Source organism: Mus caroli, unplaced genomic scaffold, assembly GCF_978045245.1.
Source record: "Mus caroli unplaced genomic scaffold, Mus_caroli_1 scaffold_10, whole genome shotgun sequence".
Classification (NCBI taxonomy): domain Eukaryota; kingdom Metazoa; phylum Chordata; class Mammalia; order Rodentia; family Muridae; genus Mus; species Mus caroli.
The window spans coordinates 13,740,844-13,768,155 of record NW_028227265.1 but is presented as its reverse complement, the minus strand read 5'-3'; the positions used below and the strand labels follow the sequence as shown (position 1 = coordinate 13,768,155).

Here is a 27,312-nt window from a genome sequence, read left to right as displayed (position 1 = left end):
CAGACCGATATGAATTACGCCTATTCACAGACATGTAGATATAAATAATCACAAGGAGATGCTTAGCAACACTTAGAAGGATAATTAGGAAGCAATAATGTTGTTGTTAGTCACCTTTTGCATGTCCATGTGTACGCACATTGAATGTTCCTGAGGGTATGCCATTGGGTGTGGAGGCAGGAGACCAACCTTGGGTGTCATTTTCATGAAGCTATCCACCTTGCTTCAAAGACAGGGTGTCTCATCACTCTGGAACTCATGGTTCAGCTAGCCCAGCTGGACAAAATGCACCAGGAAGCTTCCGGTCTGCCCAGCACTGCAATCAAAATCCTGGCTATTTTTTTATGTGGCTTCTTGGGATAAAATTAAGGCCCTTGTGCTTGAATGGCAAGCACTTGACTGACTGAACCGTCTCTGCAGACAGACCTCTTTACTACATTTTTATACAACATATTTATACACAATTCTATATACGTTCACTTTAAACACTGGCTGTTTAATGATCTGCTTGCAAAATCCCTAAAAACTTGGCAATCAGATTATGCAAACCAGTACAAGCTGACTTCAGCACACCACTGTCTCCAAGCGTGTTGTACCATCTGGCCATCAGATCAGCGTCATATTGATTTCATCATAGCACTGCATCTTTTTTGGAACACCCACATATATTTGGGGAGTACCTTTATGATTCCTATGGAGCCTTTACCACTTAGTTCAAGCTTCTTCCTCAAAGTAGCTCCAGAAAGTTGGCCATGGTCTACTTCAGCATGTTGATTTGGATCTTCTGCTCTTCATTTTCAAAAGCTACCTTTGCCCACTCTCAAAACAGTAGCCTTTAGATATGGATTCTAATATAGAAAGTGAACTCCGTCTTAAAAAAAAAAATGAAGCCTAGGAACTAGTTGGTGGCATTATGTGGTGAATTCAACCACATAAGTGGAGAAATTAGGAGGTGAAGTTGAAGTGAGAAGTAGATACTTGAACAAGCTTCTAAGATGTTATTTATTCATCTTCCAAAGTCAAGTATGGTGGGTACCCTGCTTGTTTTAGTTATAGAACTTTGTCACTTTAGATTAGCTCTCTCTGCTTATCTTTCTGAGATTAGCTAAAAACAAACATAGGATTCAGCCTACGGGAAGAACCCAGCATGGTGCTAGACACGCAGAATGTGCTTGTTGAGCATCAAATATGAAGGGTTTTCCGCTGCGGGTTCTCTGCCATCCTTACACATACAAGTGATTTTTGGCCAACCCTCAGCTAATGTCACTCTTCCTTTGCTTTCAGTTCAATTCCATGGCTGCTGCCAGCTCTATCAACACTTGGGCTGCTATAGAAGAGTGAAGCAAGACTTTTCTGCCAAGGTAATTTCCCAAAGTTTCCATTTTTGGAGGAGAAAAATTAAAGAATGGCCAAGATCAGCAGTTTGGGGAGAGAAGGGAGAAAAAATGAGCTTCTCTCTGCCAACAATCTTGTCACAGAATTTTCCAGGCTCCCAGGTGCATACAGGGAGTGGAAACTGCCCTGGATGTGAACAAGAAGAGATGGATGGATCAACAGGGTGAGCCCGAAAGACGACGCTGTTTTGGTCATAGGAGCTTGCCATATCCCACAGTTTGTATTCAAGTTCCACCACTTGCTATTTATATTGCTTTGGGCATGTTCAAGTTTCTGAGAGATTACACCAGTGACCAAATCTTGGGGGATGTGCAGATTAAAGAAGGTACTCCGCATTACAGCAGAGCATAGCCATCTCCCAGTAATCTGAATTATTAATGCAAGCTCAGGGGTCATGTGTAATTTCTCATTTGTTCAACTAGCTGGCATTGAAGGCCTCGTGTATGCCCAGGGCTGTGGGAAAGTGAGGGTGCAGAAGAGAAAACCAGATTCATCCCAAGGGGATGAGTGTTAGTGAGGAGATGTACCGATACTGTGGGGGCCAAACCTTTGAAAGCCAGAAGCTAATTTAGGGAGTATGCGAATGTAAGCTTTAAGATGAGGCCTGATGGATGCTTAAGAAAGGCAGGGTGTGTCTGATGATGTGAGGAGAGTAACTCTGGGGAATATATTGGACCCTCTCTTCTACCTCTGTGTATCAGAATGAGGGACCAATCTTGGCATCTGAGCATCATGTTGGGCAAGCCAGCAGGAGGTGAATTACTGTGTGCAGGCCAGTGCCGTAGTCCTGGTTGTTCTTGTCTCTTATGGTCTTTTTCATTTTCACAATGAATGTCAGAAAGACCCAGAAAGGACAAGAAAGGGAATTGTGTCCATTTATACCTGAGTGAAACCAGGAAGAAAGACAGAGATGGAAGGAGGAAAGGGGAAAGGAAGGAAGGAAAGAAGGAAGGAAGTTGGCTGATGGACCTACTCTTTGATAATAGTGGGCAGTCTTTTCCTTTGGTTACTACATCAATTTAATATGACACAAGTTCAGTCCTTCTTTGGGCTAAAATTAAAATGAAATAGAAACTGTGGACCAAAACTCTGGGCAAGATTATCACATAAAGAGAGAAAGCAGGCTATGGTGACATATCCATGCAATCCCAGCACTGAAGAGATGAAGGCAGGAGGATCTAGAGTTCAAGGCCAGCCTGAGCTTCATGGTGAAGCTTCACAGTGTCTCAAAAACAAGAAAATGTCTAAATAAGTAAGTAAGTAAGTAAAAGCAAATAACAAAAGGAAGTGAGTCATGAAGATGGTTTTCACTTTCTTAAAGAAACATAGCAAGTGGGAGTTTTAGTTAAAGGTAAGGACACAGTCCTTGGTGCCTAGGCTACTGTCCCAGTGACATAGATGCTCCCCTATGCAACTTAGTATCAAAGGTTGAATTCAAGAGTCTAGAGCAGTAGTTTTTAACCTGTGGGTTAAGAGCCCATTGGGCTCTGCATATCCAATAGTTACATGACAATTCATAACAGTAGCAAACTTAACAGTTGCAAAGTAGCCACAAAAATAATTTTATGCTTGGGGGTCACCACAGCATGAGGATCTTTATGAAAGGGTCATAGCCACCTCCTGTATGACTTTCATATATGTTCTAGGACTCCTGATTCTGGAAGTCTAGAAATGGCCACCGGCTGATTTCCCTGCTTTCTCCCTTGGAAGCGAAGGAGCTTAAGCCCAGGGTTTGTTTACTAACCTTGTCTGTGAACTAGGCACCTGTACTTCTTTCCTGAACCAACAAAACCCCAGAGAGTCCCCTCTCCAGCCATCCAGCCTAGCTCCATGCTCCCTGTAGGTTTGTTTGGGGGGGGGGGGGGGAAGCTGACTCTAATTGCCATCCCTGAAGCCACAGTATAACTCTGACACAAGTGTCGAGGCCAAAGTCCTTGACTGTGGTTTGAGTGGGCTGAGCTATTAACTCAGTGAGCACCACCATGAACCCAACTTGAGGAGGCCCCTGGATTTGGGCTCTCTCTCTCTCTCTCTCTCTCACACACACACACACACACACACAGACACACACACACAGACACACACACACACACACACACACACCAGACACCCTCATTACGAAAGCCACTATTGAAAGCAGACAGCAATTTGTTTTACCACTTGCGTTACACTGGCCATCCACATCACAAGATCCAGAAGGCCCTGGTTTGTTCTTCACAACAATGTGCCGCTCTGTTCAAATTCTAAACTCAGAACAGCTGGCAAGTCAAAACAAATCTCGCAGCGAAGTCTCCAAGGGATAGATAGCAAAAGTCACAGCAGCCACCCAGCGCCTCCCCACTCATGTACCTGTGGCTCAGTCTGTCATTCAGTAGCAAAAGCAGGAAACAATCACCGAGCAATTGAAAAGCCAGAGGCTGAAAAGCTGGAGACTTCCCCTGTTTTATTGACTTGTTTCTGCAGATAAATTGACTATAATTTACTTCAAGAGTAAATTACAAGATGCTCATAAGGAGGGGGAAAAAAAGAAGGAGAGAAAAAAAGCAAGAAAAGGAACTGCTATGTACTACCAGTCCCTAATTAAGATGTTAAACATGATTTCTTTTAAGAATCCAGGGGACAGTCAGAAATGAAAGCTGCCGACGGTGCCATGTGTAACTCTGTATCCGTTCCTTTTACACTCCATCACATCAGGTTCGCTTTTGTTGATCTGATGGACAGATGTGGCGAGCTGAGTGCAGATAGTCGCTGGAGGGTTCCCGTACAACACCACGGCTTCAGATTCATCAGGTTTACTCTCTCCATGTCCCATCACTAAGGCAATTCTACGGAGGTGGGGGGTAGGGGGGTGGACACATATAGTATTGCAGACCCCAATGATTAAGTCAGAGACACCAATAGGGTTTGAGACAAGACAAAAGAGAGGAAATATCAATGAAAGCTTCCATCTGGGCTTTGCAAAGCAAGTGTAATTATTAGAGCATTGAAAAACACACACACACAAGCTCACACACACGTATACACATCACCACATCACACATACTCATACACATCTCACACACATCCACACATACTCATACACACTCATACACATCCTTCACTCACATACAATCACACACACATCACTCACTCACTTATACTTCACAAACACATTCATACACACATGTCACACACATTCACACACTTACTCATACACAAACATACAATCACACACATATATCACAATATACCCACATACCTCACAACACACATTACACACACTTCATACACACAAACATCATATATATTTCATATACATAAAATCACACATGAATACACACAATCATACATGAATATATACACACATCACACACACACAAACACATGGATTCATACACACATGAATACCAACAAACATATACACAAACTTATACATGTGCACATACAAATGTACACATACATGATTACACATAAACATATACACCTATATACATCTGCATATACAAATATCAAACATAACTAGAAGTCAACTGTCCTTAGCAGATGTATAGTCATGAACGGTGCTTGGGGAAGAAGGACATGGAAGAGTCTCTTAAGCCAAAGCCAGCTGGAACAACCCCCATAACTTGGAATAAAAGGCCCTAGGTTGGGAAACACAAGGCTGTGCTCTTGGGAACTTTATAAGAGTGACCACAAACGCTGAGTCTGCTTATGGAAACTATCTGGCTTCTTTTACTTATAAAATATATGTTGAGTGCCTTCAGTGGGTCTGACAACTTGCTAGGTTCTGACGGAGCCAGAAATGGTCACAATGGTACCTCAAGTCTCAACATGAGCCACTATTCCCCAAACTAAGGACCACAGTGGACAGTGTTCAGTTCTGTTATGGCTTAGATGTTATGTGTTACCCCCTTCAAAAGACCATGTGCTAAAGACTTGGTCCCCAGCTGGTAGATACAATCACCCAGAGATGATTTGAACACAAATATTCTTTCTGAATCAATGAATTCCCCCATCGATGGCTTTATAATAAGATGGTGTGTTTGGGAGGTAACACAAATTAGGAAGTGACATCTGGTTAGAAGTACATCATCTCAGATGTGACTGTGGGGGTATGCCTGCTTCTCAATCTCTTTCTCATCCTGTCTCCTCAACATAGTGAGCAACCTCCTCCATCACACTCCCCTGACAAGGCTCTATGTCCACCACAGGATCATAGCAATGGCATCAGCTGACCAGTAACTGAAACTTTGAGCCAAGGTAAATCCTCTTATCAAATTGTATCTCTTACATATTTGTCATAGTGATGAGAAAATGTCCAACACATACTCTTTCCATCTTATATCCCTATGTCCCTAAATTATCAAAATGCCATGCTGCCTATATTTATGTGATAGACAAAAAATTGCTCATCTCCTAACAGCCAGATCTGATTAGCCCAGCAGCCTGTCTATAGTCTTCATGGCACTCTGAACAATTATAATGAAATTTGTGTTTACAGTTCATCAACAGAAAGGAATCATGAAATTATAGATGGGCAGGGCCAAGGCTGGTTTTGTTTGCACATGTATTCCCAGGATTCTATGGTTTCGAGGGCAGTTACTCCATAGGTGAGGTATAAAATGAATGAGTCAGTAGAGGGGAGGAGAAATAAGTGACCACTATCCTTTCTCACTGTACACTAGGACCTAAGAGTTGGAGGCATGGTCCTTATACTGTAGGAAAAACTGATCATGAATTGAGTGGTCTCTTATCTAACCAGACACACAGGGCTTTTCTATACAGGTTTTACCCTGGATGCTATGTAAAACTACTGAGTGTTTCTTTCTTGTTCTCACCTAACTATAGATATCAGAGGGCAAACTTTTTAACATCTATGGATGGGAGACTTTAGCATGAAGCTCTCAGCTCTCTCCAGTCCGTGTATGTGTGTGTGAGTGTGTGTGTGTGTGTGTGTGTGTCTATGTGTGTGTGTGTGTGTGTGTGTGTGAGAGAGAGAGAGAGAGAGAGAGAGAGAGAGAGAGAGAGAGTACAACTATGGGTATTTTCCTCATGTACTGCTGCCCACTTTGTTGTGAAAACATGGCTTCTCCCTGGCCTGGAACTCAGCAGGAAGACTACATACCAGGAGCCAGGGTGTCATCTGTCCCTGCTTCTCTAGCACTGGGATTAAAAGCTGCAAATACATGGTTTTTTTTTTTTAAATGTGGATTGGGAGGATAGGACTTGGGTCCTCATGTTTGCAAGGTAAGCACTTTACCGGCTGAGCCAGCCCCAGAATCCTCTTTCTTAAGCCTCAATATTTTTGAGAGGGCCCTAATTATTGAATGCTATTTTCCCCAGACACTGTTCCAGCCTCTGCCATAGGTTAAGATGTCCTGCTCTGTGTTTTTAGATTCACAACCAAACCAAAGTGAAAACCAAACTCCTTAGGGTCCTGTTTAACTTTACAAGTGTCTACTAGATGTTTTTTAAAATCTTCCATCCCTTCTTATGTCCATCCATCCACTTTGCAAATACCAGGTCACCAGGATATACAGGTATTGTACCAGTGTTTTCTATCATGCAAACAAAGTATGAACTACCCCCTCATACATGTTTGACACACTGGCTCATGTGTGTCCATAAAGCCTTGAACCGTTCAGAAACTAGAGATGGCTACATTTCTAGCTACTAATTAGAGAGTTTGAACCAGATTTTTCAGGTAACATCCAAACTTGTGGGCTAGCACCCTGACCAATGTGGTAGCCATGGCCACAGGTATATCCACAGCCCTTGAAATGTGGCCAGTGTCTGAAGAACTGAATTATTAATCTTACCTAAATCTAATTATTACACTATCATATTTAAAACTATTACACTATCCTATCTCATTTTCTCTCCTCATACACCTCTATTGTCTTGGTCTGACTCAGAATTAATTTTACATTAACTTTGTGGAACACATATTATCCAAATTGAGAGCCACAGCTAGTTTCAAAGACCTGGAACAAAATAAATGATTATAAAAATAAGCTATGAATACATTTTTGAGTATGCATTGATATGATAATTTTGAGGCAGGAGTTTAAAATACTATTAAATATCTTTCCACCTGTTTCATTTCATTTTGTCAAAGGGGTTGTTAAACAGTTTAAGGCTAGAAATGGGGCTCCAGCTATGTTTTTCCTTAGATCATTAATATATTTAGTAGTAAATAAATAGCAAAACAAATATAGTCACTTATAAGGTTGACTACTTAATGGTCTTAGGTAGGTGTCCTGTGAAGTAATGCTGGTAAGGAAGAATTCTTTCATCCTCTGTAAGGTTTCATGTTGACAACATGTGAACGCCTCCTCAGAGCTGAATTAGAAGTGATCATTTTGGACTGCTGAATGTTTGTAATTTCATGGTACACACACACACACACACACACACACACCAAGCAAACCAAAACAACCAAACAAAAAACCCTTTCCTGGAAGGTGCGATGCATTCAAGTAGGGCAAAGATTTCTTCCAATAGTTCCCTCTTCCAAGGTCACTGCTAGTTCTTCAAGGACTCCTGAGATCCATGAATAATTAAGTCTGAAGTCCTATAGGATAACCACTCTCCCTCTCACCTCTATAGTAGAGTATATGGAAAGGGTGACAAATAAGTGTGTCCACAGTCTTGGTTAGGTTTCTACCACTGTGACAAAACACCATGACCAAAAGTAACTTGAGGGGAAAGGGGCTAAAGAATTAGCCAGGACAATTAAGCCCATATCAACCTGATATACAAATACAATTACGAAGCCATAACCTTTCCTTTTCCATTTACCCCCCAAGAGCTCACACTAATATCGATACTGTAATTCAAATCATGCTTCACTTGTAAATGCCCTAGTCTTTAAAAAGTCAAACACTTTATAAGTTTAGTCTCTTAAGACATCCCAAGTCTCTTTCAAAAAGTCTTTCTGAAGATACTAAGTCTCTGTAGCATACTCAAAGTCTATCAGTTAATGACGTCTATAAAATAAAACAAACAAACAAACAAAAAACAAGTTAGACACCTTTACTCCAAGGGGGAGGAATCAGGGCACAGTCACAATCTGAATTTTAAAAACCCAAAACTTTATGGCATAAATTATATCTTACAGCTCATTGCACTGTATCTAGGATTTACTCTGAATCTTCTCTGCTCCTGAGTGTTTGGGCAGCTCCATCTCTCTAGTTTTTCCATTTATTGTACATATACCTGTCTCGTAGGCTCAGGCCAGCTCCACTCCACATATGCTACTCTCTTTGATGGCTGCCCCCTAGTCCTGGCATCTCCAATATGCTGGTGTCTCCAGAGCCTGCTTCTGACATTTCTTCAAGGAGTTTGATCCCGCCATACAAAGTGAAACCCCAGCTTCTCTTCATGACCCTTTCAATCCAGAGATTTCAACCCAGTGCCTAGCCTCAGCTGCTCTCCATGACCCTTTTAGGCCTTTAAAACCAATATAATCTGGAAGGCTTTTAATACATTTACCAAATTTGGCTACTAGCATGAAATATAGCCTTATTCCTCTAGACCACAGCTTCTTTGTGCTGACTAGGAGAAAATACTCCCAGAAGGTTTTACTCCAGTGATACTATTTCTTCTTAATCATCATTACTATTTCTTCTTAATCATCATTAATTTCTTAGCTCCAGCTAATCTGCATCAATTGGCACAATAATGTGAAGGCATGCTACAATAGTGATGATGCTCTCTTCCAAATCATAGCTGATTCTTCTGTTCTGCCTGACAAGAGCCCACACATTCTTAGTTCCAAATATCATGTGAACAGACTAAATAGAGTCTCACACGTCTCCCTGAAACCTCCCAAGCCAGGCCACCATTGCCTACACTGCTCTGAGCATTTGCTTCCCTGTTCCCAGAATAGCTCACTAAGCTCTGAGAATTCAATGGCTTTTCCAGCCCAATGTTCCAAACTCTTTCTGCAGCCCTTCCCTAAAATGTAACTAGGTTTGTAACAGCAATAGCTCGTCCTCTGGTACAATTTCTATCTTGGTTAGGTTTCTGTTACTGTTCTAAAACACCATGGCCAAAAGTAACTTGGGGAGGGAAGTTTATCTGGCTTACACACCCTGATCATAGTCCATCCCTGAGGAGAGCCAAAACAGAATTAAATCAGGGCAGAAACCTTGAGGCAGGAACTGAAACAGATGCCATGGAGGGATGTTTCTTATTGGCTTATCTTCCATGGCTTGCTCAGTCTATGTCTGTATGCCATCCAGGACCACTTGTCCAAAGGTGGCACCGTCCCCATCAGCAATTAGCCCTCTCAAAACCATCATTAATCCAAAAAATGAAGAAATATGTTTTCTAGCCATAACATAGAAGAGTCTTTCTTCCTTCTGGTTGTACAAGAAGATGAAAAGGAATTATGGGGAAGACTATGGAGGGAAAAGTCCACAGAATAAGATCAACAGGGGCAAGATAGAGCCCAGGTGCGGGCCATGGGAAATGATTATGGACCTATTGTTATGGCTCACTTGGAAGTCAAACATGTGTTATCCTAAAATCTGCCTTGGTGGAGGGACACATGAAGGAGTCCTGTGTTTATTTACCTCATTGTTAAAGGGAGCACTTTGTGTCAGCCAATGGCCTTTTCACATCTCTGTCTCTAATGAAAATCAAGAATGTGGGCAAGTGTGTTGAATCAGGGTGGCTAGGGGGGAATCTGGAGGACCCACAGCCATAGGCATGCATATGTGGTGGATCTTGACGTCAGATACTGTTATGATGAATTCCATAATGAGTGCCAACCACTGTCAGACCCAGGCAGTGCTATGGCAGCAGATGTATGTGTGCACAGATGTCATGTGTGCACAGATGGACTCTGTGATACTTTCCTTGTACCTACTGAGAGCTAGAACAAAGCCCTGTCCCTACTGACTTTAGATGGGTGTCATAGAAACCTGAATCCTTGCCCACCATGCACGACTAAGACCCAAAGTCCAAAGATGGTGAACAGAAGGAAGAGCTGGCATCACCCAGCCATAGCATTTGAAGTCTTTGAGCCAAACCCAATCCCAAACTTCTGAAGGAAGACCACAAACCATGTACGTTATCCACATGTACGAATGCAGTGTTCAAGTTCCTATCATGGAAAATCCCTAAGAACCTGATCTATGGGTTCTTTAGGCTGTAACCCATGCAAGCCCAACCCAGTATACTGTCTGTTTTTGTGGAAGAAAACAAAAATGCCTGGTGGAATGATGGATAGATAGCTCAGTTACCATGGCGTTTGCCTTGCAAACATGAAAACGTGAGTTCAATTCCCCAAAGCCCTTGTAATAAAACCCAGGGGGTGATGGTGGCTGTCTGTAATCCCAGCACTGGTGAGGTAGACTCAGAAAGATCCTTGTCAAGTTTAGTGCATTTGACAAGTGGCAGGCCAGTGGGAGACCTTACTTCAAAATTACATGGTAGATAGAATCTGAGGCACAACAGCAGACACTGTTCTTTCACCTTCACATACACATGTACACACATGTGCGTGAACATGCTCAGACACACATGTGCTTGCATGTCTGTATGCACATTAGCCAATCAGTGACTTTTGTTTTATGGTATTTGGTTTTGGGTTTTGTTTGCTTTTGTTTGTTTGTTTTCTATTTGGTTGTTTGTTTGCTTTTCCTTTAAAACAATCTTTCAATAAAAAACAAGACCAACGGGAAAATTCTGCTAGTTGGTTCCTTTTGCTTCCCTCTCTTTCTTTCATCCTTCCTGTGCTAGCACAGGCCCCATTTAGTGAGGCTACATGAAGCTTGACCATTGGCAGAAGCCTTGCCCTGATCTTTTGCTCTACGTTGGAGAGGCCAAGGCAGTCTCTCAATAACCCCCAGGTGATCCCTGTAAACCCCTACTGAATGCCCAAGATTACACAGCTCGAAAGTGATAGAGTGAAGGTTGAACGAGACTCCCTCCTAGGCCAGCAGCCTACTCCTTCCTGCCTTGCCCAGCTTTCTGTTCCATGTAAAACATCGTTTTGATCTCCCAGGGCCTTCCTCTTCTGCTGGGGAGACAAATGTGAATCCACTGACCTCACTCCAGTGTGCCTTGCCAAATTAGACCCTCACTACTTAGAAGTGGGGCCACTCTGCAGAGAACACCATTCTTTTTTTCTTTCTTTCTTTCTTTCTTTCTTTCTTTCTTTCTTTCTTTCTTTCTTTCTTTCTTTCTTTCTTTCTTTCTTATATATAAGTACACTGTAGCTGTCTTCAGACACTCCAGAAGAGGTCGCCAGATCTCGTTGTGGATGGTTGTGAGCCACCATGTGGTTGCTGGGATTTGAACTCTGGACCTTCGGAAGAGCAGTCGGGTGCTCTTACCCACTGAGCCATCTCACCAGCCCAACACCATTCTAAATGGTTAAGATGACACTGGACCAGTTGCTAGAGTGTTAGCCTCTCATGCAAGAAGCCTTGGGTTTGGTCCCCAACACAGTATAATCAGGGAGGGTGGCTTAGCCTGTGATCACAGCATTGGAGAGGTCAAGGCAGGAGGGTTAGAGGTTTATGTTTGACCACATAGCAAGGTCAAGGCCAGGCTGGGTTGCATGAGACCCTGCTTCAGGGCTGAGATGCTCCTGCCTCTCCCTATCACCTCCATGGTACCTCAGAGACTCAGTGTTCTGCATTCCCGGTGAGCACACTCCGTTGACCAGGTAGCAGACCTTCCCATGTCCAAGGAGGCTGTCCTCGGACACAGAGTGCTCTCCCCACTAGTCGATGTCCCCAGAGCTTCCCACTTATTTTTATAAGGCTCTAAGGTGACTTTTCTCCTATATATGAGGCTGGGAGTTAAGCTTAATGTACAAACCTATATTTTACAAAGCGGCAGCTTGGCCTTCTCCTATCGACAGACTCGGGAGCTGAGATTTATTACAGAATGGTAATCAGGCAAAAGAATAAATACACTGCATCCTTAATTCATTAATCACCTCGGAAAGCAAAATGAACTACAGTAAAGAAGACAATATGTTTTCCAACGGTGGGGGTGGGGGGAAGAGGGAGTCGGTTACTCAATAAAATCTGTCGCTGAAATCCATTTTGTGCGCAGATTAGAGCCAGGATGTTTTGACTCTGAGGCTGAACTCCTACTGGGATCTGCTCATTTTGCAGAGGAAGTGGGGCAGACTTGTCTGTGGGTGAAACCTGGGTGTCCCCGGTGTCCGTTGCTGGGTGCCCATTGGAACTCATAGCATGAACCACAGGCTGGCTAAGAGACAAATCAGCCCAGATTCAAACTCGGCCCCATCAGGCCAACGGGGGAGGCCTGGGACAGCAATCCAGGCTCACTCCTCACCCCTGCTTTCAGAGCTGTGCTGCCTTTTTCTCTTCTCCACATTCTGTTTCATCAAGTTCCAGGAGAAGTCTGGGGAGATGGCTCAGCTGGTAAAGGGGTCTATGCAAGAGAACCTGAGCTCAATTCCCAGAACCACAGAAACATGCCAGGCTAGCAGAGCCTGTCTGAAATCTCATTGGTGGGGAGTCAGGGATAGATGGGTCCCCAGGTCTTCATAGCCAGCCAGTATAGCCTACTTGGTAACATGCAGGCCAATGAGACACTCTATGCATCCCTTCCCAAAATGGGGCTGGAATTATGGCTCAGTGGGTAAAGATGCTTGCCACCAAGCCTGAAGACCTGAGTTCTATCCTTGCAACCCAGAAGGTAGATCATCCAGGAGAAAAGAGACACCTATCCTTTGCCCTCCACAGGTGCACTGTGGCACGTGCACTTGGACACACACACAGATATTTGTGTGTGTGTAATTTATATATAAATATTTTTATATATAATATATTTGCATATATACAATTTGATACATGTAAAAAAAAGAAGGTTTCTTTTAATGGAAACCTTGTTACTGAGGAATAACACAGGATTATCCTCTGGTCTCTGCTCGTTTATGCCTGCAGCTATACATGTATGTGCACCTGCACACACACAAGTACAGACATACACACACACACAGACACACACACACACTCACGTATTCCACCTAGTACATGGCAAATGTGTTAGCAGAAGGAGACTCGAGGTTTTATTCTCCCTAGTCACCTCCCACTGGGGGGTGGGGGTGGGGGGAATCAACTGGCTCCCATCTTGAGTCTGGGGTTTAGAGACGACCCTTTTCCTGCTGTCCCTTCTGAATCACAGAAACCTAGAAGCTAGAAGGAAGTTGCCCTTCTTTCTCTTTAACAGGCCCACAGAGTGAGCAGCAGTGAGACAGCATTCCCGCAGCCATCACAACCAAGGTCTCTGTGAAGAGATAATCACACTTAATGTTTCCCTTGAACTTTAAGAGATTTCTTCCCTTTCTCCTTGCGGCCACTCTGCAGAGGATGGCCCTGGGACTGACTAGAGAGGACATTTCACATCACTGTGTGATTGTCTGGGAAATGAAGAATAACCTACTGTCTATTGATCAGACACCTCAGAACTCTCCCTGCCGTGGGGATCCTCATTCACTCTTACTGACATCTAGAAAGTTGGTTTTGATTATTCCTACTTGTATGCATGAAGTCAAACCCTGACCACAGCATTTAAACTGGACTTCTCTACTTGAGCATGGTTAGTATTGGGGGCCGGCCCATGGGTTGTGGTGCTGATCTGCGCATGTAGGAATGAGACATCCTCTCTGCCAATGATGCCAACCTAGTTGCTGCAGATGTCCTTCACAAGCAATACCATCAACAGTTGAACCTCAGTGTCTGGAACAAACTGTTGAGGTTGTGTAGAGGAAAGCTCCAGAGTTGAGAATGGTGCCTGATTCCTACATTAGATGGTTCTCTAAGTGCCTGCCCCTTTAGATATTTTGAAACTGTAAGTCTCCAAAGCACAAACGAGTTCTTCTTCCAGTACCATCTGGGGTGTGGTTAGAAGTGTACATTCTTGAGGTCTGGGCAGTTGGCTCAGTCAGTTAAATGTTTATCTTGCAAGCACAAGGACCCAAGTTTGATTCCAAGAACCTACTTGAGAAAAAAAGTAGACATGATGTTTGTACTTCTATCCCCAAAGTTGGAGAGGTCAGGACAGGTGGATCCCTGGGGATCACTGGATGGCTAGCCTAGGCTACTTGCCTACTTGATGAGTTCCAGGTCAATAGCAGACTCTTTCCCAAATAAAAGGTAGAGGGATAGTTCCTGAGGAAATCGTATTTCCTCTCACCTTAATAGACGTACACATACATACATACATACATACATACATACATACATACATGCACACACACACAGACGTGTACACTTCTGAACTTCAGGGTTCTTTTATAATGTGTCTAGATGTGTCTATGTGTCTACTGTTTTATAATGTCTTTGCTTGCCAACTTGACACACTTGGGAAGAAAAAAATCTCAATTAAAGAATTGCCTCCATCAGATTGGCCTGCAGGCATGTCTAGGGACAGTGTTATCTCCTTAGGCAGGCGGGTGGTCCTCCATGGTCTCTGCCTCCAGGTTCCTGCCTTGATTTCCTCACTCCACTGATACTGGGCTCCCCCTTTCTTCCCTAAGTTGCTTTTGATCATACAATAGAAGAAAGCAACCTAGAACACTTGTTGGTTTCTGAACCAGCACAAGAGGTTAAGGCGGCCACTGAAACAGATATGAAGTATGTTCACTAGATGCATTTGCACAGTCAAAGAGTGGCTAGCATCCGGGGGAACAGATTAACTATTATTGGTAAGATAGTAGAGTTCAGAGATGTCATGATTCTACTCCTTCTCTGCAGCCTTGGCCTGCCATTCCTGGCCCTTCTACTTCCCTGCTCCTCCTTGGCCCATGGCAAGCCATGGATGGCCTGAACATCGGCTCAAGCCCTTTCCCTTCTCCTGAGATGTTTTTCCTTCACACCCCAGAGCACTCCTACTTTGGGCTTCTCTTCTGTGTCTCATCAGCATGGCAACATCAGCCACGCCTTTGCTATTTGCCTGTTGAGCAGTCTTTTCTCCAGGGCCTCCGGATGCAGTGGGATGCTGTAGGGGCTGGGGACGTGTGTAGAGGTCTGGAAGGTGTCCTTCATCTTAGAGTTGTGTTGGTCCCTCTTGAAACTAGACTGGCCATGGACAGTTGCATGCCATCTCTGTTAGTCCCTGGATGTAGAACTGAGAAAATAACGAGGCACACTATTCACTCTCATGAGACCATAATCCAGGGAGTCAACCCAGCAAATGTTAACTGGAAATCTGCTCTGCATAAGGCTAGGCATGGGGCAGGAAAGCTAGACTGTGGAACCCACACAGTCCAGCACGCTGTAACAGGAAAACTTCCTTTCAGGGTGAAGGATGAAGAACCAGGAATAAGGAGGTTAGAAAGCAAGGCACAGTTATCCTTCACCAAACAGAATAAAGGGTCCCCTTCAATCCCAAAGAAAGTCATTATGTGTCTCTGATTCAGAGGGAGCAAGGTTGCCACTGGGCACTTCTGCTGCATGCCCCGCCCTTTTCCCCTCCCCCGATTGGCAGCAGCCAGTTTACATGGGCACTTCCTAGATACCATCTCAGCTGGGACATTCAACTTGCATAACAATCTCACAGGGCTCTTTGTAGCACCTCTCTCCCTATTTGAAAGATTAGGAAATGAGGCATGTGGAGAGGGGAAGTGGTTTTGCCAAAGTCACCAGATTAAGAAGTGTGTCTCTGTGCCTGCATCACCATCGGCTCTCCGTGTTCGGGATGCCCAAATGTTTCCAGCAGGAAAATGAAGGTGTGTGTTTTTTCATATCAGAGATTGGCTGAGCTAACAGTACCCTAGAGAGAAGAATTCCCCCAAAGATGCCCAAGCTGGCCTAGAGAGAGCCCGGAACTGCACAGTGACAGGGAATGACAGAGAGGGAGGAGGAGCAGTATTCTGGAGGGACAGCCCCCACTAGGCAGCAGCTCCCATCTCTCTTTTATATGGTGATCTCACATAAACTCTCATTTTACAAACGGTTCCTCTGCTGAAACCAAACAAAATAAAAACGAGTTTGAAAATCTCCGGGCCATGCCGAATCCTTAAATTTATGGAGTTGGTAACTGAAGCCCGGGGAGCTTCTAGCGGTCATTTCGACCACTCCGTATTTCTCTTCTCACTTGCCAGAGCATTCAGAGAGAAGACAAGACTAAAATAACTCGGAGGGATTTCTCAGAACATTCAGGATAGCCCAGTCGCCTCCACCCCATGAGGGAAAGAGCTAAGACAAAATTTGAAGCATGCTAGGAACAGGGCCATCTGACTCAAGGCGGGTCGTAAGTTTTCCCTCTGTGCCCTCCAATGGGGGACGCTGTGTGAACTGGGCACTGTCCACCTGTTTCAACACCCATTCACATCCTTTATTGATGGTGAGACCGCTCCTACCTGGCCTTGCTACTATGTATGACTTCTCTGTAAGCGGCCTCCCCTCCATTCAGAGATTTTCCCCTAAAGACAACAATGTTGAAGAATTGCAGCTGCAAACCCCTTTGCCCACTGCCCTCCACTCCATTCTCCAGGTGTTTCCACCTAGCAGAAGACTATGGGTCCACTGCTGTGTTAAGATATAACTCACAAATTAAAAACCGAAGGAAGAAACACATTTTTTTGTGTGTCAATGGCTTAAGGGGATTCTTTCTCTAAGCTGTAGTTAAAGCTTTCTTAGTCTTTTTTACATTTGTAGCATTTTGGAGCAATTTGCTGGAGTCAAAGAAAGCAGCGAAATTCCCACAACTGACTTCAAAGCCCCCAAATCCTGTATCAGTGGAGGGGAGTCTGGTAGCAACCCCAGAGGGGACGTTATTCAAAGAGGCACGTGTAAAAACGTGCTAGGCATTTTTTTTTCTTTTTTCTTTTTTTTTGCCCAGGCATCTGCAATTGATGTTAGTGGCGGACACGTGACCAAATCCCCAATGTAGTTCTTTGAAGAAGCGCCCCTCCTTTTCTTCTCCCCAATACTGTGAACTCTGACGAGGCAGCTGATACGGAAAAGAGCAGTAGATAAACCCCTGCTTCAGATTCATGTGCTGTGCTGGCCTTGATTCAGTGAATGCAAGTGAGTCCTCCTTTACCTGGTGAAAAGTGTGGAGCAAAGTCTGTGGACAGATGGATGGTTAGACAGATGGACAGATGACCTGGGTGTGGGGAGAGGAGGGGCTGCCTGAATGGGCGACCACTTACTCGTGAATTCTAGCTGCAAACAGAGATGAGGGAAGCTTGCAGTACTTCAGATCTCCAGGCACCTCTTTTCCTTTCTTTCTTCCTCCCTCTCTGTCCCTCTGTCCCTCTGTCCCTCCCTCCCCACTCCTGCTTTGTAGCTGTTCTTCACTCTTATTTCCTGATTACCCAGCACTGTCTACTCCTCTTGGACTGTGTTGAGACAATGCTTCCTTCTCAGCTTCTACATCTAAGTCCTCTGCTTGTCCCAGATGCAGCTGCAACATTGAGTCCATTCTCCAGTATGCAAATAGCACCCTGTGATTGTCTAATTCAATACTAAAAGTACTTAAAGTGTAGTTTTTTTTAAATGGCCAAACAGTCAGAGTGAAAAGAAAAATAATGGTCAATAGATCTAAATCAGAAATCACCTGGTGGAACCTTGGCTCAAGGCTCAGTTGGTAGTGTTTGCCTTGAATGTGAGGACCCAAGTTCAATCCTTAAAATACAAGGAAAACAAAAACAAAAACAAATAAACCCCCACCTCTCAGAAAACAGGTATGGTGGTACACGCTTGTACTCTTCGTGCTGGAGAGAAAGAAACCAGGCTAGCTAGGTAAATAAAATAAAATAAAGTAAAATAAAAAAAGCACTATGTGCAGGTGACATTTAATTTGTTATCCAGGTGTGGAAACTTTACCCATAAAACACACAAGCAGTTGTCAGGGGTGTTTTGTTTTGTTTTGTTTTTTGGAAAGCTAGAAGAGAGTTAAAATAATTTTTAAGTTTTAAAGATGTCTTCTTGGATGGTTCACAACCTTCTAAGGGCTGTTATCACACATTGGCCTGCATGTTTGGCTAATCAACTACGTATTCAGGGAGAGCTGTGCTTTGCTTGCGAAGCATTGAGCCATGGCTACTGTGTGCTTAACACCACCGGAGAGTGCTCAGAGTCAAACTCAAGAACGCTTTAGGTGTGGATGTTACTATCTCATGGTCTCAGCATCCAAGAGGGGAGGAGAATCTCACAGGACCATCTTCTTACAAGGTAGACAGTCTTCAACACAGGTCCCTGTGTGTGTGTGTGTGTCCTTAATAATGAACCAGTGAGCCTGAAAGCACATGGTCAAATATTTTGGCTAATTCAAGAGAGCACCCATTATTCCCATGACTTGTTTGCACAGTGACCCCTACCACACACTAAGTGCCTACTGGAATGATGACATGCATTGTGTGTGTGTGTGTGTGTGTGTGTGTGTGTGTGTGTGTGTGTGTGTGATCATTGGTATCTGCAAAAGTCTATGCAAATAATTTGAGAATGCATCTATCTTTGAAATTTGATCACTGAATAATTATTCTCTTTTTCTGTGCGGATTAACTTTTAAAGGCATCACAGTGTGAAAATGTATCATTCCACCAAGCTCAAACCCTTATCTCCTCTGGTTCATCGATAAGTCTGTGAGATGCTAGGTACATAGCTGATTGCATAACCCTCCTTGGCTTCTAGGTCAGTCACAGCCCCTCGTCCACCTCTTTAAAAGAAGAAAAAAATGAAGCCTGTGACATGTGATCCTGTAAGGCAGTTTGGAGTGGGATCCACCCACATCCTGGAGCTATGCTGAGGCCAAATCAGGTTTAAATTGGAGGCTTCGAGCTCTGGTCTGCTTTCCCCGAGGGACCTTATCTGACTGCATTGGCCTTGCTCATCATGAATAGAGTTGATGTTTCTAAAGGACTGAGGAGGCCCAGATGGAGTGGGAAACACAAAGCAATTGTTCTGCCCTTCTCTCCTCTGAAACTGGACCTGGAAGATGCTGAGTTATCAGAAGGACAAAAATGCGGGAGCTTTGCCAGGGGCTTCTTGGCTCTCTGAGTTTTCTATAGATGCTGGTGCCCCCTGCATTCTTCTCCAGGACTCCTCATTCCTCCTTACATACTAGAATGTCTTGGGATTGTTTAACATAAAAACACTGGTGTGTGATCTCACCCACCCCTTGAAGTCCCCGATTTAATTGGCTTGAAGTAGGGGCACTAATATTTTTGGAAGCACTATCTATCCAGGATTGACAACCTATCTTCTAGATTCAGAGATCTGCTTGTGCCCAACACCTCACATCCCTGCCTCTAAGCAGGTAGACACGAGTCTTGAGTACTAATTTTCATCTCTCACATTGGGACCAGACCACTGTGGTAGTCTCATCCAACCCTTGTCTCAGAAAATATGACTAAGCAGAAAGCTGGCCCAAGGACCCTGCCCTCGCTACTGTTCATCCAATATGAGGTGAGCCAATCAGACCTCTTCTGGGTTGGGGAAACCAGACTGTCCAGACAACCTTTGATGGGACCTTAAGAGCAAAGGACATGTTTGGGGTGGGGCTTGGGAGTAGAGGTGGGATCCAAGTGTACCCCAAGGCAGAGGCACTAAGAAGAGGATCAAAGAGGATGAATTGGTATACCTGGTTCTCAAGCAAGCCATCTTGGATTCACCTGGCAAGAGGCACCATCATCCTTTTAAAAAAGGAACCCCAAACTGAATGCTGCTTCCATAGCCACAGGCTCCCTGGCCAGAACCCTAGGCAACTGTGTATTCCTTACAGAATTTTTCACTCTTTGGATGGTTCATCCAGTGGAGAAAGGCTAAGGCATGTTCAAGGATGCCTCTGGGTGTTCTACACAAGCAGAGGGTCCCCAGCTGAACTCCCAAGATCTCCCGTGGAGCCCAGGAAGGCAGTGCAACCCCAGGAACTAATTATTACACAGCCCTGTAGGATTTACCCCCACCTCATAGTTCTCCCTCAGGAAGTGCGCATCATAGATGGAATCCCATACAACCGTTCTGGGCTGATGACTGAAATGAACACACGGAATGCAAAGGAGACGTTGAGGACAAGATACCCACCAGGGAAAACCAATAAAAGGACTCTTTTGGTGCTAAAAGAAAGAAATGCCAGGGCTTTAATACTTAGGCAATCATATTTTCTCTCTCTCAAAATTGCCTGGAACAATGCTAGTTACAGGAAACTGGTGTTTAGAAACAAGCAGGGTCCATGTTCACACAAGTTCGCAAAATACTGAATGCCATCTGTGTTAGCAGAGTATGTATACAGGGCATACATATTAGCATATAAAGTCTCTGAGATGGATGACAGCAGTGTTAAATGTTTAACGCACATTTTTTTTCCCTAAATCATTTGAGCAGAGAGCTCCCCAAAGCACAATGATTTTATTTTATTTTATATTTTACTTTTAGGGGTGAAGGGATCTTGTTTTTTAAATAAAGGAATAGCCATAAGCTATACCAACCTCAGTTTTCAGATTTTTGAAAACATTTATTTTAAAACGAAGAGCTGGGGGGGGAGTGGGGGAGCTCAATACTGTAATCACAACGTTATTCTAATGTAAACCAAGGCTTGTTCAGTGTCAAGGTCAGAATTCCATCCCGTGTAACACTGTCCGTGGTGGAACGTGGTGGGGGTGTTTACCCAGTGCAGGTGTTTTACATATATTAACATATTTAATCCAAGCGCTTTACATATATTACCATATTTAATCCTTTATGCTCCCCTTTGAGGGACGATTCCCATCCTCAAGATGTGGAAATTATATTCTTTGTAGTACCAGGACCGATTTCGCTGACAACTTTTATTCAACAGGGCTTTCTGTTGGAGAGATTTACCAACAGCGATTTATCTTCACTGCCCAGCAATTTGCTGAGTGACTCTTTACACATTATGGAGTTTTAAGGAGATGTGTCATCAATTACTTTTTAAAACTGCGGCTGGGATGGCAATCATTATCTTTTGAGTGGAAAGCCTTTCCCCATTGCCTAGCAAAAATCCAAAGTACAGAATCTTTATTTGTTCGGAGACTTACAAGGGTCCTTGGGGGTCAAGGCCACGAGAAGTCAGATAGACCTCCAGATACCAATCACATTATGTGTCTTTCCTTCTGAGCCACACTCATCTCTGCTCAGGAAAAGAGGCCAAGGGGAGGGCACCTGGGCACTTACAGAACAAATGGAGGCTAAAAGCTAGAGTGTGTGACCCAGGAAGGCTGCGGACAGACTGACTGACTGGGAGGAAGTGGCATGGTGGTAGCTAAGCAAGATTGTAATGAAGGGTTTATGCAGCCTCTAAGTTCCTTTGTGCCTAGTATCCTCCAGCCACATCATTATAGTGGATTAAAGTATCTATCCCTATACTTGTTTCAAGGACTGAAGATGACATAGGTTCTGGCTCCTGGGAGACTGGCTCCTCAGTAGCTTCTCACCATACCATCGACTCTGTGAGATGTTCGAGTGCATGGATGTTAATTCTAACTCCGAGCGACAGGGATGGCCTCCGTGTGGCCACAACAAACGTTAGGTGTCAATCGTCCTTGAAGGATACATTTTTTTTAAGTCTCATAACCTCCGTAGCTAAAGCAGTTCAAAGTGAAATGTCTTAAGTTACATCACACAGTGTCTGCTGGAGAACATGAGTCCTAAAGCAAGACGGTCCGTCTCCACGCATGCCAGGGTACTCAGTGAGGGCCCCTTCTGTACATTTTCTTCTTCTTTGAAAAGGGTGTGCTTCAGACAAGCCCCTACTCAGGTGCTCCAGTATCCAAGATGCTGGTCGCATGCACTGACATCCTGGGTGCGAGTTTGTCCAAGGTACCTTTGTAAAAAATAGTTTCCAATTTCAGAAAATAAAACCTTGCTTGGGTGCACGCAACAAGGAGCGAATAAGCAGAGTGTCTTCTCTGAAAACAAGAAAAGATGCGTGAATGAAGTCATCTGGCATTCATGTCAAATGATTGCTTTGCTAACAAACAGAAGCATCATTTCGTCATCCGGCACCACGAGCCTATCAAGTGCTGTGTTTAGCGTTCTGGTCATTTATAGAATGTATTGATTTGTTCCAGATCGCAACATTTTGGGGTAGATTTGTTGAGGTTAACGCTGCACCCAGCTCTCCATGGTACTAATGAACCCAAAGATTAAATACCCAGGACGTTAGCGAGACAACAGTTACATCAATTTATTTCGACTCTCACACTAGCTTCATTTTTCAAATGTACAGATGTTATTGTACATTGTCCTATTTCTAGATAGAATCCTATGCCTCTATTTATCTCTCCTATTAACAGCTTAATAATTAAATCTGGAAACACAGCGAAAGAAAAATGTAATGAGAAAACTCCAGGGCTCTCCCAAGTAGTAACACTTGTCTTCCGTTTGACAAATCAGATGGGGAGTTTAACACACAAAGCCTTTCAAAAGAGCTGCTTTTCCAGGTATAAACCCAGTGGCTGCCCCAAATGGATGAATACTTTTTTTTTTCTGGTTTGATGTTAATCACAGTGTATTTTTTTTCCTTTAAAAAATTAATTAAAAACACTAGATCGAATAAATATTTCAGGAGACCAGCAGTAAAATGGGGAAAATCCCATGTGTTTGGAGTTTTAGTACTCTCTGAGTACAGAAATTTATTTGCAGGAAGCAGAAAATAGACAGCAAGCATAAAAACACAGCCGAGTCCCCCTAGTGAAATTATTTATCAAGCTAACAAGGGAGGGACCCTTCTACTCACAACAAGCCAGCGAGGAAAAGACGCGGCTTTATATTTTACCTTTGGGTTAGCGAACCAGTAAAAATGCCAGCTGACAGGCACTTCACATAAACATTTCTTTCTAAATGAGCTTCCTTGTTAGGGAGAAGGGGAAAAGAGTCTTCTAAGCTAAGGAGCACCATAGCTTCCAGACAGAAAACTCTAGCTACATACTCTGACTCTTAGATACACAAGTAACGTAATTGACAGGGAATATAATACAGTGATGTGAATTACAGGTGGCACTCGAATCACCAATTATAAGGTCATTAGTCCCAGAGAACTTACACCCTGACTGTGCTAAGCCTCATGGGCAAGAGGATAGGAGCAGCTTGGTTTGTAAAGATACTCTTTTTTTGGAACCAGTTTTAACAGGCTCTGAAAGAGACTTACATCCATCCATACCCCTGCACGCAGATATATAAATGTATAGATCTCAGTGTGCATGGATGGGTCTGTCATTGCATCCTCTGTGCAAGCCTCCTTGAGTATACTAGCTTCCAAATGTTTATTTCCTAAGCAAAAACCCCAAGTCAGTTTAACTTAACAACATGGAACTTTGATTATAAACCAACAGTGTCATTTGCTGTAGCTTGCAATAGAAAAAACAAAAAAAGAGGGTGTGGGAATAAAAAGAAAGAAGAGGTGAGGAGAGAAGCCCCTCAAAAGCACAGGATGACCTGATTCCAATTAAACTTTAAAGAAATAGTAGAAGTTGCCTCCCAAGATCACTGTGTTCTCAATGGCTCTGCAGAGACCTCCTGATGAATTGACAGAAGACCCTCCCTGCCTTGCCTCCTTCCAGAAGTGAAATTCCTACCCATTATCTCTGAGCATGGTGGCAAGATGCCTTTTTCGTTTTATTGTCAAAGAAAATGGGCCTGGTGAAGATGGGCGTGATATTGTAAATTGCTGAGAAAAGGCCTGTGGAGGTAGCTCAGGGCTTCAGAGCATGTGTACTGCGCTTTCAGAGGACCAGAGTTCCCGGCATCCAAGCCGGGCAGCTCATGACCACTTGTAACTCCAGCTCCAGGGGCTCTGACTGGCACTGCCCATTCTGACCCTGCTTTGGTACCTGCAGCCCCAAGCACAAACCCACACATGCACACAAACGTAGAATTAAAGATAAGGTAAAGCATAACAAAGTAAATGAAATGTTGAACAAAAACAGGCATAGCTACCTTGCAGGAGTGGCTCCCATAACCCTGCCCCCTCACCAATGCCTCAGTAGGATGGCTCTAAAGGAATGGACAGCTCAAAAGAAATAGTAACTCAAGCAAGCTCTTCCTTAATTGTTCACACACTCACACACGCGCTCGCACACACACACACACACACACACACACACACACACACACACACACACGCGCGCGCGCGCGCGCGCAATAGGGACATTGTAGAATATTCTGTGAAACTCTCCTTCCAGGGCCAAGGCTTATACTCTCTAGCTCACATCCTACAAGCCTGCTTTTTGAGAGCTGTGTGTATTCTTTCTCAGCAGATCTGCAGGGATGGTTTGGGACTAGGCCACGCTTTAGTCTTGACTGCAGTGTTTATGCTCTTAGAATAGAATTTGATAAAGTGCTACCAAGCAAACATATAAAGATAGATAAATAGATAGATAGATAGATATGTATATGTGTATATATGAAAATATATATCAAAATATATGCTTCAAATCGCTGTCCAAAATAATGATGTTTGGAAAATATTACACAGTCATCAATAGGTTTGTGGCACACAGCTTAGGGAGGCCTGGGTTTGAATGCATCGAGATGAACACTCGGGCTTGGTTTCACTGCACCAACAGGACACTGAGCAGGCAGAGAAGCAGGGAATCCGGGTAAAGAACGAGATGCGGCAGAGCAAGGGATCTTCAAGGAGAACTTCCTGGTAGTATCTGAAGAGAAGAGCAGCTGGGAGTCCTTAGACACAGGCAGTGCAGCCACCCACAGAAGCCCAGCTTCCCTCCTCTCCCCTGTGCAAACCTCAACGGCGGTCTCCGAGAGCACAGAAGAAAATGGGTGGCCGCCCATGCAGTTTGCTTTTATATTCTACTAGGTCATGATAAGAAACTGTGAGAGATTTTTTTTTTAAGGAAAGAAAGGAAGAGGAACAGGGAGAGGAGCAGAAGGAAAAGGAATGAAAGATATTAACAAAATAAGAAATCACACAACAACAGCCTTTGAGCATCAGCCCAGAACTTCATGTGTGAGCTAGCACCGAAGCACAGGACAAGAAAGCAGCTCTTAGCACTTGTCACAAAAGTCAGCATTGGGTACAGGAATTTCTGGTCTCTCTGCAACCGTGTGTGAATAGAAAAAGAGAGGCTCTGAACATGCCATCTGCAGGCGCGCGTTCTCTCGTAAAATGCAGCACCAGACTCCCACATTGGGAAGCATACTGTATGCCTTGAGAGCTCTGGTAGGGACCCATGTATCCCATTGCAGGGTGTGCGAAGGAGTGAGGGAATAGGAGGGAGAAGAAGAGGAGGAGAGTGTGTGTGTGTGGGGGGGGGGGGACAAGGAGGAGGGAATAGGAGATACAGGAGAAACAGAAAGAGGCAGAGAAATAACAAAGGTAAACAGAGAATTCTGTTGTTCTGTACTGCTCTGTTCTGTTCTGTCCTACTCTGCTCTACTCTATTCTAACCATTCAGGACAGCTGATAACCCCACAGAAGCTTTGGTCCCCTTTCTTCATGTACATCAGGCATGAACCTCATTTTAAAATATAAACAAGCCAGAGGCACACCACAGTGGTATAGACGCCAGCCCTTTAATTAACTACTGGCCGTAACAAAAGGTCTCTATTTTGATTAAGGGTACAGAGGGACAGTCAACTCCGGTGCCTAAGAATTCCTTTAAATAATTACAGCCTCCCCCTCCCCCAACTCAATTCTGCTGTAGGAGGCAGGGAAGAAAAGAAACTTTGTGTGTGGAACCCAATTTAAGGGAAGACGACCTCAGGGTCAATTTCTCGGAGCATTTGCGGTCAATTCAATTCTCACCTCTACTGCCTACCGGCCAGCAAATGGACTTCATGTGCTTCTCAATAGACAGGAAAGACAAGGAGAAACCATCGGAGGCTGCACAAGAGGAACCGCATCAGGTGATGCTTGCAGAGCAAAAGGCAGAAAATAAAATCCCACCAGCAACATCTCCCTTCCTTTCCCACTCTGGATAATCTTTCTTGACTTGTTGATCCCATCATAAGATGCAGCCTCTCACTATTAATTAGGCATTAATATCTGGCACGGCTTACACCTGCTATCCCCGCTCAGCAGCCAAGATTCAGTTGACAATATCTGTAAATCTCACGGCCAGGTTGATTTTTCCCATGCAGCTCTGAATCCACACTGTCCTCTGACTTTCTGGGTGATATTAGTGCCACTGGAGAGGACGTGGTGGTAACTAAGAGCTTTACTTTATTCTTTGTAGATGCTGGAAAAGGTAACACACTAACTCACTGGTTCTTCCTTGTCCTGATGTTTTTCAAATATGGTAAGTGGAAAGTAAATACTACCAAGCAGATCTCCACAACCCTAGTACTTAGCTCATTTGTTGCTGATATTCCATCAAGTGCCAGGAAAAGAAAAAGAAACACAGACCTAAAGTTTGATAGTCCTTTTCAGGGGAAGGACATGACAGAGTCTGCTAGTGAGAGGAGAGGGAGTTTAAATGTCAGTGTGGAAGCTTTTGACAGATGACTGAACACACTCGTGCCTTTATGACACATGGCCCTTACAAAAGAATCGTTTTTGTTTTAAGTCACTGAGGGCCACAGGATTTGCAAAAATTTATCCTTCCGCGCCCCTCACCTATACATAGAATGTTTCTTTCTTTAATTTCATTAGGGTTGAGGGAAAACTACACGTTCACACGATATGATTAGGCTAGATCGAATGCTGGCAGGAATTGATTAAATCAGCTTGCTGGTTGGGGAGGAGCCTAATCTAAATCAACAAACAGCAGCAACAGAAAACAATTAGGTTGAGTCAAGATCACAGAACAGAACACTTTAAGCAAAATCTCTTCCCTAATTGTTTCAGAGCCAAAAGATATAAAAATCCAATAAGCTTGAAATACACTCAAGGAGAATTTTTTACCAGATTGGTCCCCACCACAAACGCTCAAGTGAGAGAGAATGCCTTCTTCCTCCCAGGACTTAGTCTAAAGACTTACTGCCTAGATACCCCAATCAGCTTTTATCAGAGGACAGG

General features: G+C 43.8%; 1 protein-coding gene across 5 annotated transcripts in view; it reads right to left on the bottom strand.

The window, feature by feature from the left end:
- Maf (MAF bZIP transcription factor) overlaps positions 1–27,312 on the bottom strand; it is a 348,691-nt gene that overhangs the window by 304,232 nt on the left and 17,147 nt on the right. The window contains exon 2 of one of the 5 annotated variants that reach the window (XM_029480957.2): positions 20,364–22,243. The exons of 2 other annotated variants lie outside the window; for them this stretch is intronic. In XM_029480957.2, coding sequence (XP_029336817.1) covers positions 22,183–22,243 — 61 coding nt within the window. In that variant the 3' untranslated portion in view covers positions 20,364–22,182. Of the gene's footprint in view, positions 1–20,363; positions 22,244–27,312 lie in introns of those variants that run through there. 2 more of the 5 variants (XM_029480959.2, XM_021170662.3) reach the window with 2 other exon arrangements.